Raw genomic sequence first — 21,384 nt, 5'->3', positions numbered from 1 at the left:
AAACAAGAACTTGGCTCCTAATAGAATCCATGATCACTGTCACAGAACCTATAAATAAAAAACTGAGAGAATCGGCCATTGAGGGAAAAGGAGAAAAAACCCTAAAGAACCATCTGTCAGATAATAGACATTATCCCCTACCCCCAAAGGGGAAAGAAAACTTGATGACCAAAAAGGGTCAAATGCATGACAAAAGCCATGTAATCTACATTGTTCATGACAATCAAGAAAATGGGAGAAAGAGCTGTCCTGATAAAATTCTAAATAAGGACTTTCAGAACCCATTTCCCCAAAGGAAAGATTAACAAGAACACCTCCTTGGTATAGATAATTTTGGTTGGACAAAATGAGCATTCATATTCATCAAATGTGCCAATTGTATAACATCTTGCCACAAAGATGTATATATGGACATACATATATATACAAATATAAATGTGTCACCGGATACTCCGACTGACCCAGCAACTCACAAAATTTTACAGGCCAATAACCACTATCAGACGACAAGGATGTATAAAGCTTGCCCTAGTACGGCTTTTAGTGCCCTAGTCTGAAAGAGTGAACACAACTTCGAGCCATAGATAAGCTTGAAACACCAAGGCAAGCAAGAAAATGAGAATCAATCCCATCATTGACTAAAATCTCTTTCTTTTCCTTTTTTTTATGAAGAACAAACCTTCATTCACACATATGTATACTCCGTATACCTTAGAACTAACTAGAACTGAGAAGCAGTTCCAAAAAGCGCTGTACAATAATTTTGAAAATGGTAACGAAGACGTTTCTTACCTTCGGTATCGCTTTTTCTGGTGGATACAGTATCTGCCTGTGGGTTCCTCACCTTGGGAATATCCCCTGCACCAGCAGCATTCGGAATTTTTTATCATAGCTCTCCACGCCGATGAGGACAACCTCACAGAAGCATGGCTCCGCTCGCTGCTCCGCTGCCGGCACCGGTGCCGTAAGAGAGCCTCGTCGGCGTGATGATGTCAGTACCGCCCTTTTTTTCCATGCCTTCGAGGCACATGGACGGACCGACACAAATATCTACAGTATACACAGTACACAGTATTCAAACCAACACCACAGTGTAAAATCAATGCAATAAGCAAAGAGAATAAAACACTTCCATAGAAAGTAACAGATAGAAAATATCAACATTGTAGTTATACAAGGGTGGACAACAAGGAGACGGGTGGGTCAGTGAGGAATCCACAGGCAGATACTGTATCCACCAGAAAAAGCTTTACCGAAGACAGTAACTTGTTCTTCTGATGGATACATCTGCCAGTGGATTCCTCACCTTGTGAATAGAGTCCCACAGCAGTCCCCACTCCCAGGGGAGGGTGTCCACCCTTCTATACCAAAAATTCCTGTAGGACGGAATGTCCCTACTCACCTCAGAATCTAAGCAGTAATGCTTCTCGAAATTGTGGAAGGATGCCCAAGTTGCCGTTCTACAAATGTCCTCTACAAGAACACCTGTAGGATCCTTACCAGCCAAAAGAGTAACAGATCTTGATGCACAAGATAATCCATCAGGAAAGGGTGCGCTTGTGCACCGCTCTGCCTTTCCTGCAACCAGCAAAGCCCACGAAGAGCTAGTCATCCACACGATAGTCTTTAGTCCTATCGAGGTAAAAACTCACCGCCCTTTTAGGGCCCAAGCGATGAAGCCGCTCCTCCTCCTTGGAAGGGTGAGGGGGAGGATAGAAGGTAGGAAGGGTAATGGACTGCCCCAGATGGAAGGGAGTTACCACCTTAGGCAGAAAAGCAGCCCTGGTCCTGAGTACCTTTCTAAAAGCATGAATGGTCAAGAACGGGGGTTTCGAACTCAGAGCTTAAAGCTCACTTACCCTCCATGCTGAGGTAATGGCAACAAGAAATACAATAGTCTCAAGGGACACTTGTGCAAGGGCTCAAAGGGAGAACCCATCAAGTAGGTTAAGACAAGATTGAAGTCCCATTGAGGCACAATAAAGGGAGTGGGTGGAAACTTGTTAATAAGGGCCTTAATGAACCTTAACACAATGGGCGACTTGAACAAAGATGGTTGATCCGGCAAGCAAAGGAACGCCGGCAAAGCCAATAAATAGCCCTTCACAGTAGCCACAGCAAAACTCTGCTAGGCTAGAGAGAGAGCAAACTGAAGGATGTTGGATAAACGAGCCCTCAAAAGATCAATAGAATTCTCCCCACACCAAACGACGAATTTGGACCACCTATAGGAATAGATAGACTTGGTGGACTGACGTCTGGCGGACAAAATAACATCCACCACGTCAGGTGGGAGAGAGAAAGAATTCAGGTTGCCCCATTCAATCTCCAGGCATGAAGGTGTAAGCTCTGGAGGTGGGGGTGTGGAACCTGCCCCAGCAACTGCGAGAGGAGGTCTGCCCTGAGAGGGAGACGGAGCGGAGGGCACGAGGAGAGGTGGAGAAGATCTGTGTACCACACCCTTCTTGGCCAATCCGGGGCGATTAATATGACTTGGGCGCGGTCTTGGCGAATCTTCCTCAGAACCCGAGGAATAAAGGGTATGAGAGGAAACGTGTAAAGGAGTCGTGAGCCCCAACTAAACTGAAACGCATCCCCCAAATCTCCCTGCATCAGATACTGGAGACTGCTGTATGACGGGCAGTGAGCGTTCTCATGAGTGGCAAACAGGTGAACCTGAGGAGTTCCCCACATCCGAAAGACGTGCCGAACCACCTCCGGATGAAGCCTCCACTCGTGGTCGGCAGAGAACTGCCGAATCAGACTGTCTGCATGCACATTCAGAACTCCAGCCAGATGATTTGCCATCAGACAAATCTGATGGTCCTGAACCCAGGACCAGAGATGAAGAGCCTCTCTGCAGAGACAATGTGACCCCACTCCTCCCTGCTTGCTGACATACCACTTCGCGGTAGTGTTATCCATGAGGACTTGTACCGACTGACCACCAAGGGAAGGGCCTTGTGTGCCAAACATATCACCCGCAATTTTAGACGGTTGATAAGAAGCAACCTTTCCTCTGGAGACCAAAGACCCTTGATCTCCAGGTCCCCCAGATGAGCATCCCACCCTAAAATGGATGCGTCAGTTATCACTGTGCCCACTGATGGAGGTCGATGGAAGGGCTTTCCTTGAGACAGATTGCCCTCCATGCTCCACCAAGACAGATCCGCTGCAGCTTCTCTGGAGATCCTCACAGACTCCCTGAGATTTCCGTTGTGCTGATACCACTGCCTGCAGAGGCACCACTGGAGCGCCCTCATATGCCAGTGTGCATGGTTGACCAACAGAATGCAGGAAGCAAACAGACTGAGCAGGCAAAGGACCTTCAGGACTGGAATGACCGCTCCATTGTAAAACAAGGGAATCATTTCCTTAATGTCGAGAATCCTTTGTGGAGGTGGTAATGCTTGACACACAGTAGTATTCAGTACTGCCCCTATGAACAGGTTGCGCTGAGAGGGCACCAGGTGAGACTTGGGCACGTTTATAGAGAAATCCAATTTGTACAACAGCTGAGTTGTAACCTGCAGATGATGAATCACCTTCTCTGGCTACTCTTCTCTGATCAGCCAGTCGTCCAGATAGGGAAAAACTGGAATCCCCGACCTCCTAGTATGGGCTGCCACCACTGCCATCACCTTGGTGAAGACTCTAGGTGTAGTAGTAAGTCCAAATGGGAGAACCGCAAACTGATAATGTTGCGACCCTACCGTAAAACGGAGATACTTCCTGTGCGACTTCAGGTTCGGAATATGAAAATATGCATCCTGCAAGTGGATCAACACCATCCAGTCCTCCTGTTGCAGCGCTTGAAGAACCTGCACAAGGGTGAGCATCTTAAACTTCTCCTGCTTCAGAAAAAGGTTCAAGATCCTGAGATCCAGGATTGAACATAGCCTGCCATCCTTCTTGGGTATCAGGAAATACCAGGAGTAGCATCCCTGACCCCTTTCCCGCTCTGGAACCACCTCTATCACACCTTTTTCAGTAATGGTAGGACTTCCTCCTGCAGGAGAAGAAGGTGGTCCTCCGAGCAAGCCCCTTGGCAAGGAGGGTTATTAGGAGAGAATTCCCGAAAGGGAAGAGCATACCCATTTTCCACAAGATTTAGAACCCAGGGGCCGGAGTGACCGATTCCCAATCTTGCAGAAAATGGGTATGCCGACCCCCCCACAGGACCAACATGATCCAGAATGGTGGATCTAGGGCTGCTTTGATGTGGCAAGAGGGGGGAGGTAGAGGAGGAGGAGGAGGGCTGACGACCTTGTGGACAACCTCTGTTCTTGCCCCTGTAGGTCTTATACAGGGTATGTTGCTGCTGTTGCTGCTGAGGTTTCCTGTAGGTCCGAAAGGAAGACCTTCCAAAACCCCTGTATCTCCTGTAACTGGAGCCTCTAGGCTGTGCCTGCCAGCCCAAGGACTTAGCGGTGGCTTTGCTGTCCTTGAATCTTTGTAAAGCTGCATCCGCTTTTTTTCTAAACAACCCAGAACCATCAAAAGGGAGGTCAAGAAGAGTCGCCTGAACATCCGCAGAGAACTCCGATGACCTGAGCAAAGTACTTCTCCTTGTGGCAACCGAGGAACCCATTATTCTAGGTACAGAGTCAGCCATATCCAGACCACTCTGTATCACCTGTCGTGCAGCTGCCTGAGTGTCCGCTAAGACTTCATTAACAAAATAATTTCTGTCCTCATCAGATAATTTAGGAGCAAGATGTTTCGCTGAATCCATAAGGGCGTGTACGTAGCGGCCTAAAAGACGGTGGCGTTTGTAGATTTCAAGGCCATACTAGCCGATAAGAAGACCTTTTTAGCCGATTAATCTAGCTTTTTTGAATCTCTGTCTCCAGGGATCTGAGGAAAATCCCCAGATGATCTCTTGGAGCAAACTGCTTGAACCACCAGGCTCTCAGGAGAAGGATGGGAAGTTAGAAAATCCGGGTCTCCAGGGGCTACTCTGTACCTTCTGGCAACAGATCTTGAAACTGCCGGAGCTGAATAGGGCTTACGCCAAACTTCCATAACTGGTTCTGTGATAGCATCATTAAATGGTAATAAAGGTTCTATCACAGTGGAGGGTGAATGTAGAACCTCAGTCAAGATATTAGATTTATACTCAGCTGTAGGAAGCTGAAGGTCTAGAAGTTCTGCCGCCTTCCTAATATCAGAGTGTTAAGGGGCCACATCCTTAGAGGGAACATCAGCAGATGGAGAAAGTTCCCACTCTGGGGATGTATCTAATCCACTCATCTCTTTCAACCTTCAAATAAATCTTCGACTCTTCCAGCTCACCTTCATTCCTGCCCGATAGCACTGCTCCTCCAAAACTCCCTGTGCCTCTGGCCTCGACCTTATCCTCGGCACCGGTTCGGCGGCACCAGACATGCCTCCGATGGAGCCGGTATCGGCGTCGAACTCGGATCCAGTGGCACAGCCTGAGTCGAGTGAGGTCGGGACCGACGGTGCCGGAGATGAAGGAAACGGCGTAGGCGTCCTCTGTGCCAGAAAATGCCAGGATGGAGCCGCTGGGAGAAATGGCATGAAAGGAGCCTGAGTGTAAGCTTGAGGAACTCCCAAATTAAAATCCATCGGATCTATGGGACCCGAAGGTGCTCCAGAGGGGTACATAGCCCTCGAAAAGACTCCATACATTGCATTCAAGTAATGTGATGGATCAGTACCCGGGCCAGAAAAGGGTTGATAGGATCTTGGAACATTCTCAGGCTGAGGTACCGGAGTCGAGCCAGCCGGCGCCGATGGTGGAGCCAAAGGAACCTCTGTCTCATCAGGGACCTGTACTTCTTCAACCGGAGCCAGAGACTGAGCCGGTGTCGGAGAATGCACTGGAGAGGCTACAGGCGAAGTCGAATGGACAGGAGAACCTTGACCTGAGCCTGAAGGAGAGACGAAGTCCTTACAATGCCGAGGTTCAGGTGACGTCGTCTTCAGAGTCGAATCCTTGTCCGAACGGCGCTGAGAGCTATGTCTCTTCTTCTTCTTGTGCTTCTTTGACTTTGAAGCATGCCCCGACGTCGACTTCGACCTTGATCTTCTATGGCCTTTTTTTTCTTTCCGCATCTTAGCCATAAACAACTTGGCTTCTCTCTCCTTTAAAGCCTTAGGGTTCATCTTGCGACAGCAAGAACAACCCTCGACATCATGATCCGATGAAAGGCATCAAACACAATCCTCCTGGGGGTCCGTGATGGACATATGTCCCCCACATTCTCGACAAGTCTTGAAACCTGACTTTCTTGAAGACATCTTGAAAAAGATACAAGTGAAGCAAGCCAGAAACACAAAGTAACTAGAAGAAACACAGAGAGTCCCAGAAAACCGTTTGCGTCGACGGCGCGGAAAAAAGGGAACTGACGTCATCACGCCGACAAGGCTCTCTTATGGCTCCGGTGACATCAGCGGAGCCATGCTTCTGTGACGTCGTCCTCGTTGGCGTGGAGAGCTACAAAAAATTTCTGAATGCTGCTGATGCAGGGGATATTCACAAGGTGAGGAATCCACTGGTAGATGTATCCATCAGAAATACCTATTAGTGCACTAGTGAACAACATGCACATACGACCACACCTGACTCAAGACAAATATGATCATAAGTCCAAAAACTATGTGAAACACAGTAGCACATTATATCATCTATACACTATATACAAAAAGCCACTCTGAAATGAGAGGTTTGGCAAAAATACACAATCCAGTGAAAACAGGGTACTATGCCACCAACACAGCACCGTAGGTGACTTGCCGTAAGAAAAAGCTGCCTGACAAATGGTATCACACATAACTGACACAAACAACAGGCATAATTCCTCACAAATTGAGGAATGCAAAAAATAATAGGCACATCCTCTCCAGAAAAAAGATAATGTCAATAAGACAGAACCACTTATATCAAGAATATCATAGGAAGAAGAAAAACTTACTACACAGTAAAAAGAATCCTCCTATTATAAAAGTGTCTCCCAAGACTTGTATAGCTGATTGGCAGCCTTGTTGGAGACCAAATCGGACTGACACCCTACGGCATATTGTCTGAGGTCAAGGACAACAAGTCATCAAAATTACAATGGCTTTGGGACAAGTTGGCCCAACCCCTGTATCATAAACCTTTGGCTGCCAATTTACAGCACCACAATGTGGTTCAGGGATTGGAAATACCTGTAGTTGAGGTACTATGTATACCTTCACTAGACATTGTTCCTTTGCCATAAAGGAAGAACTCACAAGTAACCAGCATTCAAATAATGCAAGCATCTGCTCAATGCTACCCTTCGCCACTTTCTTTGGGGGGGTCTTCCAGGGTTGCCTTGAGGACCTGTTTCCAGCCAACCTACTGTGACGAATTAGAAACTCCGGACATTCAAGCCTATTATACAGCCTCACACTTACTTATCGTAAATGATTGGTGGTACGGGGATAGGTTGGAGCCCGCGTATAACGTTGAGCGCTGGCTTATGGGCACTCAACCACGACATTCCGTCTTGTATGAGAGCGCGGTTCAGAGGGCGCTGCCCCCTGCGACTGCCACGGTTTCTGGACTCTGGCGGCGTCACCTTCGGCAACTGGGGTGGTAGGGTAGAGTAACAAAGGAGGCTCTTCTCTGGGACAAAGGCGTCCTGCCACAACTGGCCGGTCTTCCTGGCTTTTTGGGATGGGATAGAATAGGTATCTCTACTGTTGGGGATGTTCTTCTTGGGCAAACGCTGAAATCCTTTCAGGATTTGCAACAAGAATATGTGATGCCTAGATCGCAGTTCTATAAATATTTGCAGTTCCGTCATGCCTTCGCGCCCTGAATTTAGCCCCATTGAGGCTAAGGTGTTTATGGGGGACCTGGAGGAACACAAGATTGCGAAAATCTATTGCACGATAGTTACCAATAGCCACAGGACACTGCTCCACACGAGGGAGGCTTGGTAGACTGATCTGGGCCCACTAGACGACGAAGATTGGACCGAGGCGCTGGAGTCCCTGCGTGGTGCTGCCATTGTGGCGCGCCTGAGATACATACAGTTCAAATACCTGCACAGAGTGTACTACACTAGGCACCGGCTGTGGCGGGCGGGACTAGTCGCCTCCCCGCTCTGCTTGAGGTGGGGGCATTTGACGGCACTTTTCTCCACACCGTCTTGTCTTGTACATCCCTTTTGAAATTTTGGCATGGTGTTCTCTCCTGTTTGTCACGGGTACTGGGGTGGGATGTCCCTCATACACCCAGATTGACCCTCCTGCATATCATGGATGAAATAGGGGGAAATATATATAAACTGCGTTTGTTGCTACTGGGCCTCACACTTGCAAAGCGCGATATTGCTAAGCATTGGAAAGACACCTCCCCACCTTCTTTAGAGGTCTGGATAAAGGGCTTGGATTTCTGCATGGGGCTTGAGGTACTTGTCTTCGCTGCCCGGGGCTGTGCATGGAAACATCCCAAGATATGGAAGAGATGGGCAGAGTATAGGGGGATTTACCTGGAGCCTATTGCTGATTCACCGGTGGAATGACTTGAATAAGAATGCAATGGGGGGGATTTACAGCTGATTATGATGGAGATTTTTTGGTATTAGACGGATTTCCTATGCTTTATATTTATTGTAGGTGGGTGACACTATGGTTACGTGGTTTCATGGCCAGTTGTCATGTACAGAATCTTTCAATATGTATCTTAATGCAAAATGTCGACATCAGTATCCGTGATTTGTATCCAGCTACAATTTTGTGCAACGCCCTGACGGGCGTCCTCTGGCTGTTGACAATAACATTTTGTTGTGAAAAACATAAATAATGCAATCATATACTCTGAGCCAGAGAAACGCTTCAACTTGCTGAAGCATCCGATTACTCCAAGAGTAGAACCAAAGAGTCACTAAACATCAGCCTACAACTGGCATAACCATATGTCTCTAAAAGAAGACTGAAGAAGAAAGCTATGCAACTTTCATACTGAACTACTTCGAAGAAGCATGCAACAGACTCATTTCCATACAGGAAGTCACTTCTCTAAATGATAACCTATAGAGCAGAAAGCTCATTCTCAGGTGCCAGGGAACAAAGGGACCCTCCCTCAGTCACTTACATCAATACACAAATAAAAAGGAAAATGGAACTGAGGTTAAAACCACCGCTCCTCACCGGAGTACTTGTGGTATTACTGAGACCGAAGCGGGACATAAACACGTCCTAATAAGGCTAATCCTTTATGCAACAAAAGCATATATCCCAAGCCTAGGGACAACCAAAGCAACACAGTGACAGAAAATGTAGGGCTACGACTCCATGGAAGCATCTTAAGGCTGCATCTGCCTGATCCCCATAAAGATGGGCACCATCAAATGGTATGGCCACAGCCAACTGGACAGCTCCCGAAAAGCCTGAAGATGCCAACCAAGCCTGAAGCCTTAGCGCCACTGCAGATGCCATGGCCCAATCCACAGAATCTGTTGTGTCTATGCCACACCTTATGGTAATATGAATGAATGTAGATGATTGTCGCACACTCTCCTTAAGCTTTAAACTCTATTTAGACGGTATGTGTGCAGCTCTGCATTAATACCTGCTAAGTATTGATGAACTGTGAAATATGGCCTAACACCACATTGGCTATTAGGACTGCAGTGCGCACTACTTTTGTAAAGAAATTCAGAACAATTTTGTGATATTTAGAACATTTGACCAATGTTAAACCATGTTATAACATTTATTTTTTATCATCTCAAATCATGAACATGAACATATTCAAATTTTGAATTTTAAACATATACATCCAAATTTTACAAAATCATATGAACCACAACCCAATGCATTTCGGGACATCTTGGTCCCTTCGTCAGGGGTTCCAGTAGTCAACTGTAAAAGTAACAAGGGAACAATATCAAAACGATGCCCAATCGCAAACAATAATACCAATCATCATAATACTTAAACATTAAGGTTGTACTGCGGCATTCACATGCATGTTGTTAATGCCCACACTACATATGTTTCTACTGATATAATCTAAAACACAATCTGTATGTACAAACAACGTGAAAGAGCTCAAGCTGAAAAATACCCAGCCACCAATCAAGTGCCAACGTGTGAACAAACATACCTCGTAAATATTTGGAGAGTTATTTCTGAAAAAAATATATCCAAAACGTCACTTCACCGAACCCAAAACAAGAAGAATGCATGAAACAATCACCAATGTTATATTGAAAGACTGCTCACCTTTTTTTTAAACCAGTATTCCCACTTAATCAAAACAGCCAATCTCGTGGTCAGATGCGGACTCTAAAGAAATGCAATAACTAAAATTAGTACCATGACCCTTACCCTAACTGTTCTTAATCCCTGTGGTCGCCGCCGATAGCTTACCTCTATTGTGATAATGAATCCCAACAGAAGTCCGTGTATTTCAACCTCGATGCCTACAACAAACATAAAGGTAACATGAATACCTTTATGATATGCCCCACTTGTAACCTTTACCAAAAACAATCTCCTCGCGTACCTCTACGTGCGCCGAGTGCCTTTCCAAATCATCCGCCTCGCTGTCTGATGCACTGCCGTGTCATCATACACGGCTTATACCAAGCTCTTCCGGTCAACTTGCTAGACATCGACAACAGACTATACTGAACTGCAAAAAAAAGGTAATCGAACTACAAAAAGTCCGTTTATACTCGCAAACATCATGTTGCTATCTATGCCTTAATTTTCATTAATCATTCAAAAAAATGGCGTGTAGGGCGGACAGTCATCACTAATAACAAAAAATCAAGTACTCACTGACCACTAGTATATCTCCTGTCAACAACAACTTTATCAGTGAAAAAAATGAAAACAATTTTAGACCCCAGATCTAGATAAACCCAACAAAACCGTGGCACACCCGAAGACAGTGACATCAAGGATAGAATAGTGTGATACCGTCAAATAAAGTTATATAATGAAAACGAATGAACTAGATACTTCCCTGCCTGCTATTTACACCTAAACATAAATCTGCCTGCTATTTACAACTTTTGCTTCCACGAACAATATACAACGATTTCAAAATCTTTAAGTTTAGATTACTATATGTAATGTGATCATGTGATTAATCGGATTCCTTAAGGCAAAGTGAGGCTGTCCTCCTGCCCTACTTATTACAGGAAACAACTAAATTCAAATTTGTCGTTAAGCCCCCCTGGGGTCAAAGTTTGAAGTTTTTTGATCCAGAAAGCCTCTCTCTGGAGGAGTGCCTGATCATTGTCTCTACCTGCATACCGGACTACTGCTTCGATTATTTGACATTTCATCTGCGCAATGGTATGTCGCTGTTCAATCCAATGTACTGCCAATGGAGACGTGCGATTTAGATTACGTATCCTGCTCTTATGCTCTGATATTCGTATTTTGAATTTCCTTGTGGTTTTGCCAACATATAATAGCCCACATGGACATTTAATGGAGTAGACTACGAAATCAGTGTTGCAATCCGATGTGTGGTATAATGGAATTTTTTCACCAGTTCTGGGATGTAGTAGTGTGGTTCCCAATATCATATTATTGCAGTTGTTGCAATTCCAACATTTCATAGTGCCCCGAAATGAGCCACTTTTTGGTTTAGCTTTCACTGGTTTTGTTAAAAATTCTTTTAGATTTTGGGCTCTTGAGTATGCGCATAATGGTTTTTCGCTGAACAGATTTCCGAAATCTGGTTCAACTTCCAACAGTTCCCATCTGTGCAATAAAATCTTTTTAATGTCCCTTGAGGCCGATGAATACTTTGAAACGAAAATCATCCGGTTCGTGCTGGTTTTTTCTTTTTTAGTCAATAGTGAGCTTCTTGTCATGTTGCTGACTTTAATCAGTTAACTGACAAGTATAGGTTCTGGATATCCTCTTTGCATATACCTTGTCTTTTGTTGAATTAGGGATGCAGCACAATCAGTTTCGTTCGAAGAGATCCGTTTAATCCTCATGAATTGAGATATGGGTAAATTGTCAATTAGATTTTTTGGGTGGAAGCTGGTATATAACAATGCATTGTTTCTATCAGTTGGTTTCTTGAACAACTTGGTTTCTAAGGTTTGCTCCTTCAATTTTACCACAACATCCAAAAATGATATTTCATCATGATGAATCGTAGAAGTGAATTGTTTCCTCGGATCTATTTGGTTAAGACGAGTGATGTTACTCCTGAGTGAATCTTCAGATAGACGCCAAATTAGAAAAATGTTGTCGATATAACGTCGAAAAAACACAAGACCTTCTTGCCAGTGTGAATCCAACATTATGTGGTCATGTTCATATTTCGCCATGAAGGTATTAGCGTACATGGGTGCCCCTGGAAAACCCATAGATGTCCCGTTCATCTGATTGTAAAAGACATCTTGCCACTCAAAATAACTGTTCATAAGGCAGAACTCCAGTAGCTGTAACACAAAACATTTCTGGCTATCTGATCCTTCTTCCTGAAGGAGTGCCCATTCAACCGCCTCCAAGCCTGACTGATGTGGAATAGATGTATATAATGCCACGACATCTATCGTGCATAAAATCCAATGTTCCTGAGTTTTAGGAGTCGCTGTTAAACTCCTCAAAAAATCAGAAGTGTCCTCAATGTAGGTTGACCATTTCCGCACAAAGGACTGCAGAAAATGATCAATATATCTCCCTGGATTTTCAAAAATTGACCCACAGCCAGATACAATGGGTCGGAATGGCGGATCCTGAAGATTTTTGTGGATCTTGGGTAGGAAATAAATCCTAGGGCGTCTTGGGTGAATTTGCTGTAGATATTTCCTAGTTTTCTCATCAATCCAATCAAGTTGTACTGCTTGCTCAAGAATCTTATCAAGAATTTGACTAATTTCACTAGTGGGGTCTTGACCCAACTGAAGGTACGTGTTTTCGTCCAGGACGTGTTCAGTCCCTTTCTTCATGTAGAAGTCACTATCCATCATGACAAGTCCCCCTCCTTTGTCAGCCTTCTGGAAAGTAATAGTTTTGTCCTGTGATAATTTTTGTAGTGTCCCATATTCTGCACGAGTCATGTTTCTCAACTGTCTCTTGTATTTCAATTTTTGCAAATCAATCTTCACCAGAGTTTCAAAATTATCAAGTGTCTTGTGAGACACTGGAGCTTAGGTGGAAACTCTCATAATAAATATTTCCACCAAAAAGTTAACTTCACTTGAGGAGAGAGTACTAAACAAGGGCACTTCTTTTGTGAGTACATACCACACCACAGATTTGGAGACTGAAGTTTCGTTTTTTAAATTCATGAGACTGTTGAGATTGCGCCACTTCTTCACTAATGTATGCCCAAATGTTGCACCACAAGAAACAAGTATCTTCAAACCGAAAAGCAAATTTCAAGCTCCAGTGTCTCACAAGACACTTGATAATTTTGAAACTCTGGTGAAGATTGATTTGCAAAAATTGAAATACAAGAGTCCTTTGTGCGGAAATGGTCAACCTACATTGAGGACACTTCTGATTTTTTGAGGAGTTTAACAGCGATTCCTAAAACTCAGGAACATTGGATTTTATGCACGATAGATGTCGTGGCATTATATACATCTATTCCACATCAGTCAGGCTTGGAGGCGGTTGAATGGGCACTCCTTCAGGAAGAAGGATCAGATAGCCAGAAATGTTTTGTGTTACAGCTACTGGAGTTCTGCCTTATGAACAGTTATTTTGAGTGGCAAGATGTCTTTTACAATCAGATGAACGGGACATCTATGGGTTTTCCAGGGGCACCCATGTACGCTAATACCTTCATGGCGAAATATGAACATGACCACATAATGTTGGATTCACACTGGCAAGAAGGTCTTGTGTTTTTTCGACGTTATATCGACGACATTTTTCTAATTTGGCGTCTATCTGAAGATTCACTCAGGAGTAACATCACTCGTCTTAACCAAATAGATCCGAGGATACAATTCACTTCTACGATTCATCATGATGAAATATCATTTTTGGATGTTGTGGTAAAATTGAAGGAGCAAACCTTAGAAACCAAGTTGTTCAAGAAACCAACTGATAGAAACAATGCATTGTTATATACCAGCTTCCACCCAAAAAATCTAATTGACAATTTACCCATATCTCAATTCATGAGGATTAAACGGATCTCTTCGAACGAAACTGATTGTGCTGCATCCCTAATTCAACAAAAGACAAGGTATATGCAAAGAGGATATCCAGAACCTATACTTGTCAGTTAACTGATTAAAGTCAGCAACATGACAAGAAGCTCACTATTGACTAAAAAAGAAAAAACCAGCACGTACCGGATGATTTTCGTTTCAAAGTATTCATCGGCCTCAAGGGACATTAAAAAGATTTTATTGCACAGATGGGAACTGTTGGAAGTTGAACCAGATTTCGGAAATCTGTTCAGCGAAAAACCATTATGCGCATACTCAAGAGCCCAAAATCTAAAAGAATTTTTAACAAAACCAGTGAAAGCTAAACCAAAAAGTGGCTCATTTCGGGGCACTATGAAATGTTGGAATTGCAACAACTGCAATAATATGATATTGGGAACCACACTACTACATCCCAGAACTGGTGAAAAAATTCCATTATACCACACATCGGATTGCAACACTGATTTCGTAGTCTACTCCATTAAATGTCCATGTGGGCTATTATATGTTGGCGAAACCACAAGGAAATTCAAAATACGAATATCAGAGCATAAGAGCAGGATACGTAATCTAAATCGCACGTCTCCATTGGCAGTACATTGGATAGAACAGCGACATACCATTGCGCAGATGAAATGTCAAATAATCGAAGCAGTAGTCCGGTATGCAGGTAGAGACAATGATCAGGCACTCCTCCAGAGAGAGGCTTTCTGGATCAAAAAACTTCAAACTTTGACCCCAGGGGGGCTTAACGACAAATTTGAATTTAGTTGTTTCCTGTAATAAGTAGGGCAGGAGGACAGCCTCACTTTGCCTTAAGGAATCCGATTAATCACATGATCACATTACATATAGTAATCTAAACTTAAAGATTTTGAAATCGATGTATATTGTTCGTGGAAGCAAAAGTTGTAAATAGCAGGCAGATTTATGTTTAGGTGTAAATAGCAGGCAGGGAAGTATCTAGTTCATTCGTTTTCATTATATAACTTTATTTGACGGTATCACACTATTCTATCCTTGATGTCACTGTCTTCGGGTGTGCCACGGTTTTGTTGGGTTTATCTAGATCTGGGGTCTAAAATTGTTTTCATTTTTTTCACTGATAAAGTTGTTGTTGACAGGAGATATACTAGTGGTCAGTGAGTACTTGATTTTTTGTTATTAGTGATGACTGTCCGCCCTACACGCCATTTTTTTGAATGATTAATGAAAATTAAGGCATAGATAGCAACATGATGTTTGCGAGTATAAACGGACTTTTTGTAGTTCGATTACCTTTTTTTTGTAGTTCAGTATAGTCTGTTGTCGATGTCTAGCAAGTTGACCGGAAGAGCTTGGTATAAGCCGTGTATGATGACACGGCAGTGCATCAGACAGCGAGGCGGATGATTTGGAAAGGCACTCGGCGCACGTAGAGGTACGCGAGGAGATTGTTTTTGGTAAAGGTTACAAGTGGGGCATATCATAAAGGTATTCATGTTACCTTTATGTTTGTTGTAGGCATCGAGGTTGAAATACACGGACTTCTGTTGGGATTCATTATCACAATAGAGGTAAGCTATCGGCGGCGACCACAGGGATTAAGAACAGTTAGGGTAAGGGTCATGGTACTAATTTTAGTTATTGCATTTCTTTAGAGTCCGCATCTGACCACGAGATTGGCTGTTTTGATTAAGTGGGAATACTGGTTTAAAAAAAAGGTGAGCAGTCTTTCAATATAACATTGGTGATTGTTTCATGCATTCTTCTTGTTTTGGGTTCGGTGAAGTGACGTTTTGGATATATTTTTTTCAGAAATAACTCTCCAAATATTTACGAGGTATGTTTGTTCACACGTTGGCACTTGATTGGTGGCTGGGTATTTTTCAGCTTGAGCTCTTTCACGTTGTTTGTACATACAGATTGTGTTTTAGATTATATCAGTAGAAACATATGTAGTGTGGGCATTAACAACATGCATGTGAACGCCGCAGTACAACCTTAATGTTTAAGTATTATGATGATTGGTATTATTGTTTGCGATTGGGCATCGTTTTGATATTGTTCCCTTGTTACTTTTACAGTTGACTACTGGAACCCCTGACGAAGGGACCAAGATGTCCCGAAATGCATTGGGTTGTGGTTCATATGATTTTGTAAAATTTGGATGTATATGTTTAAAATTCAAAATTTGAATATGTTCATGTTCATGATTTGAGATGATAAAAAATAAATGTTATAACATGGTTTAACATTGGTCAAATGTTCTAAATATCACAAAATTGTTCTGAATTTCTTTACAAAAGTAGTGCGCACTGCAGTCCTAATAGCCAATGTGGTGTTAGGCCATATTTCACACCTTATGGTAAGCCTAGCAGCCTGCTGACCATCTCTATACAAGATGCCTACCTCAGCACGGAGGTTATCGGGAAGAGATGGGAGCAGTTCTGTAAAGAATTGCATAAAGCATGGGATACACACCCCCAACACACAAGACGTGTTGGTGGCTCTCAATGCTGAGCTGGCTGAAGCAAATATGTACATACCACAAGCATCATGACCCTTAGCATCCTTACCCACTGGAGTCTTAAGAGTAGAATCTACATTCTGAGAAGGCGTTGCAGCCTGAGTCACAAGGTCACTAGTGGAAGGATGTCTATGCAAACAAACTGGGTCCCCAGGTGCAGGCAGATGTCTATGTGCAATATCATGGTCCACTGTGACCCTCGACTCAGGCTTGGCCCAAGCACGTAATAAAACATCAAATAAGACCTCACTATACGGAAAAACAGGCTCTTCTCTCGTCTGTCCCAGGCAAAGGATTTCAAACAAAGGGTCTGTAGACCTCTGAACCGTGGGCACTGACATGTCTAAAACTGCAGCCACTTTGCCCAGCATATCTGCAAAGGAGAAACTTGCCTCCATGGCAAGACTAGGGGGAGAAAGAAACCCTGAGGGTGGCAAAAATTCCAGCCCACTAACCTCACCAAGAGCTGTAAGCCAGCTCTCCTCCACCTGAAACGCACTGGTGTCAGAAATAGGCTGAAGAAGTCCAGCCCCAGTTGATACAGGTGGACATCCAACGCCTCTCCCTGAAAAGTGTCCAAAAACTGTACAATCCCATCAGGTTGCATAGACGACGCTGCATCCAACGCCATATGACACTGAAGTGATGCCATCAAGTCATCGACTGGGGGAGGAGAGGCGCCTTCGACCGGCATCGCCAGCAGAAATGTCAGAGTCAGTTGACCAAACACCAGCGTCCTAGGTAAAGATCCCGAAGGACTGTGAGCCTGCGCCAAAGCAATGCCAGCTGACGTTGACTGCCGTTGATCCATCGACTCCGATGGCACAACCGTCACCGAGGACAAATCTTCTGACGGCGCCTCACTCACCTCCTTGAGGCCCAGAGGCGCTCCAGAGGGAGATGGGGTCCCAAAGATGAGGTGTAATGAATTATAATATTCCCTCATCGACGCACCGGCTCCCGGAAACACCGGGAGACACGGTGTGGAGTCATTAACAGCTTCCTCAGCCATCGAGCGGGAGGAGCAATGGGAGATGGAATCATCACGCTGTGAAGTCCGATAATGTCGCGACTTTAACCGTCCCTTATCTTTTGACTTCGGCTCCTAGATCGACCCCGCAAATGCTCTTCCCGGGATGACAAAGATTGAGGCTGGAAAGCCTAAGAAGATCGCTATATACACGCTGCCATCAACTTCAAACGCTGCTCCTTCAACAACTTTGGCTTTAGTTTGTGGCAAGAACCACAATCCTCAGCATCGTTGTGCTCACCTAAACACCACATACAAATTGTATGCGGGTCCGTCATTGACATATGATGGCTACAAAAACAACAAGGTTTGAAACCTGTGGACTTTAGACAAAGGTACACTGTTCCACCGACACCAGGTGTCGAAGTAAGTCAAGAAAAAATAACCAGAGGAACCACTTCTCCGGATATGAATTACAGCGCAAAAAAGAAGAAACGGACATCCACATGTCAGAGGGGACTTATAAGGCTCCACTGACGTCATGACCGGAGTCACGGTCATCGCCGAGACATATAAATCATTTTATTTAGTTTAATTTTATTTCCCATGCAATTTGCTTACAGGTCACTACCGCCATTATTTTCTATGTGAGAGTGTCACAGGACCAGTGGTTGGCCACGCACGGTGCTGTATATACTTCACCTATGAGCTAGAGCAATTTGCTACTGTTTTTGGGCACTTTATGGCTGTGATAAATTTAGAAGTGCGGTTTTTTAACAGCATGGAGCTTCCTCATTTGTGGATGGCTGTACTTCTTTCTCTAGACCCCTCCATAAGCTCCTTACCCATCCCTAAAGCCCTTCTATATTGTAGTAAGTATATCCCTTTTGCCAGCGACTCCCCGCTGTCCATCCCAAATTTCCTGTGAAATAGTAAACTTACATATGTGAGGATCTCCCCATAGAAAAGATAAGATAGGTGGAGGAGGAGATTTACACTCTTAAGAGTGTGAATCGAATTTTGTAGTACTTTACTAGTATTATTGTAGTATTAAAGATGCACTCCAAAATGTAGCATGTGAATAGGTGCCAATATTGCCGGGAAGCAGTTCTAAGAACCATGTTTGTATATTTGTTACAGTTTGTATGCCTGATTCTATCACAGATGATCACACAAAGTATAAGAGAGTTTGTTTGCATTCTCATCCAGCTTCTAACAGGGTAACATGCAGGTGAGATTTGATTAAACATGTAATAAGCTAGACAGCTTTCTTACCTGATTGAGATGCATATTGAGTTGTGTACCCGGCCAAACCTGGAAAAAAAGTGATCAATATGTACTCTACTAGTTATACAAACAATCAGAAGCGTGAAATGTATAATTGAAAATACCCTGCTTAGGGATTTTGCTGGAAACAATAAAATATAAAGCACAGCAGTGCCTACTTTTCAAAGTATATACAACACAAGCCTTGTGTGTGCTAACTTGGTCACTCTTTGTGTGCTGGCATGTGGGTGGAACTTGTTGGCTAGAGAACAGGCCCACTTTAACCCCTTAACTGCTAAGGGATTTCCTGACCCAGGGCCAGATTCATAATGGTATACCTACACTTTTGTATAAGTTTACACTTGCTGGAGTATCTTTATAGCTTTTTGGTATCCCCAAACCTACAATTGTAATTTTACCACTAGCAAAATTACTAAAAGTAAAAATGCACTCATAGTTTGTGAATTCCAAAACAGTAGTAAAGTTACAACAGAAAGTGTAAACTTAAACAAAAATGTAAGTTTGCCTTTGGGAATCAGGTCCTGTGACTCAGAACTACGGGGCCTTATTCACAAAGGTAAACTTACACTTTGTAGTAAGGTTACTATTCTTTTAGTGTTCACAAACTATGGGCCGCCGCCCAGGTCACAAAGGAAATCTGAGACAAATGTCTAACCTTCCGACATTTGGTATTCACAGAGGTCATCACAAGTCGTATCTTTATGTCTGATGTCGGCTGGAACGTCCGGCTCAGGACGAAATCTCCACACCTGGGGCATAATCTCCAGCTGGATGAAATGTAAGCAACGGGTCGGAAAGCAATTTTTACAAAAAGTAATGTGACATAAATCTGCGAGTACAGGATGCCCTGCTTGCTGTGAGGGATTAGGTAAGCATGAGGGACTCGTGAGTAGGTTGGTCGGGGTATAGTCCCAGTCTAGGTCTGTCCCCCTGTTGCGTCTCTTTTTCCGCTTCACGGTCATTTTAGATCTAGCATTAGGAGCTTTTGCTTCTGTTTTCTCGCCACTAACACTTTCATCCGTCAGGCTTGACGTAGTGTCATCAGACCACTCTGCTTCCTCGGAAAAGGAAAAGGAATCACTAGGGTCTTTCTCAATGTCAGCATCGATGTCAATATTGAAATTATTTTCATTCGTTTTACTCGAGTCAGCCTTGCTAGTACTTACAGCTGTACTTATAGCTGCGCTGGGGCCTGCTAACATAAATTGGGGGTTTTGAGATGTTTGGGGCATTGAAAGTCTGAGGCCGATTTCTGCCGGGGCTGCATTTGGTCATTGCTTCCAGAATTAATAGCAATTAAATTGGGTGCCCCCCCCCATCCACTCCTATGCCAATGCCAACGTCCCCTATCGTTAGAGAAAGAGGTGGCTGCATACCTTCTTTTCCCCTGACGTCCATTTCCCGGGGAACACTTCCACTGAAATCGGGGGCTGAAGCTTCCCCAACCTGCTCTCTTGGTGTCACTGGGGTCCCTGTAGTCACTCCTTCGGGGGTATTTGGGGTGATGAGGCCTTCTAGGCGTGTATCCCCCACACTAGGGTTTTCATTCGCCAGCTCCGCGGACCGCTGCTCGCCGGGGGTTGCAGGCTTGCACTTCCCATCACGATCCGAAAGCAGTCCTGGGGCCCTGCGTAGCAGATCCGCCACGATGAGCTGGTCAGATTTCCCTTCTGGGTTGCGGCTGCGGCTCCTCCACGCTTCGGCGTTACAGCAGCCTGTGCAGCCTCTTCTGTATTTCCTCCATCCGTCCTGCCGGCACGCTCCACGATCTCCCGCTGTGCCTGTCTCGCAGCTCTAGCCCGAGCCGCAGCCGTTGCTGAAGCCGCGGTAATCTTGGGAGCCATGTCCGCGTCACCTTTGGCTTGAGTGCATCCCACAAGGTAGGTTCTGGTGCTGAATCCTTCACTCGCCTTAGGAATCATCTAATATATGTAGTGAAGGATCACCAAGCCGATCACCGTGCCAAAAGTGACTATTCTGTTTTAAACCGGCTTCTCTGTTTCTTGACATTTCTCTTCTGGCATCTCCACCTCCAACTCTGATCGGTTTTTTTTTTATCAGCGTTCGAGCCTTCATACCATTTTTCAGCAGACTTTGTTGGCATACATTATGTTGGCCGTCAGAGCTCTAAACTTGTGTGTGCACTACGGTTTCAAACAAACTGCCATCTTGCCTCATGCCTTTCCCGCCTCGCAGACCCACCGGCCCCCACCCTTGATACTGTCCTTCAAGCCATTGCATCGCATCGCGAGGAACCCTCGCAGGACGGGCGCAGGGCACAGGCAGCCCTACGTAAAGTTCAAGCGGTTGTGCGCAAACTAACCAAGACCTGTAGCACTTTTGGGGATCGATTGACTGAGCTTGAGTCTAGAATAGTATCTAATGAGTCAGGGATCACTTCGAATCAAGAACGGGTAGAATCGCACAAGGCTGAGTTGGCAGACGTTAGGTGGAAACTTGAGGAGTGCGAA

At 44.4% G+C, this 21,384-nt stretch overlaps 1 protein-coding gene across 1 annotated transcript in view; it reads right to left on the bottom strand.

Annotated features, from left to right (window-relative positions):
• Nucleotides 1-21,384, bottom strand: part of LOC144768685 (uncharacterized) — a 9,047,330-nt gene that overhangs the window by 7,194,949 nt on the left and 1,830,997 nt on the right. The window contains exon 10 of the mRNA XM_078652515.1: nt 18,902-18,940. Within this exon, the coding sequence (XP_078508641.1) occupies nt 18,902-18,940 (39 nt within the window). The remainder of the gene's footprint in view (nt 1-18,901; nt 18,941-21,384) is intronic.

Source organism: Lissotriton helveticus, chromosome 7, assembly GCF_964261635.1.
Source record: "Lissotriton helveticus chromosome 7, aLisHel1.1, whole genome shotgun sequence".
Taxonomy (NCBI): domain Eukaryota; kingdom Metazoa; phylum Chordata; class Amphibia; order Caudata; family Salamandridae; genus Lissotriton; species Lissotriton helveticus.
Note: the sequence above shows the minus strand (reverse complement) of the source record. Positions and strands in the feature narration are given on the sequence as shown.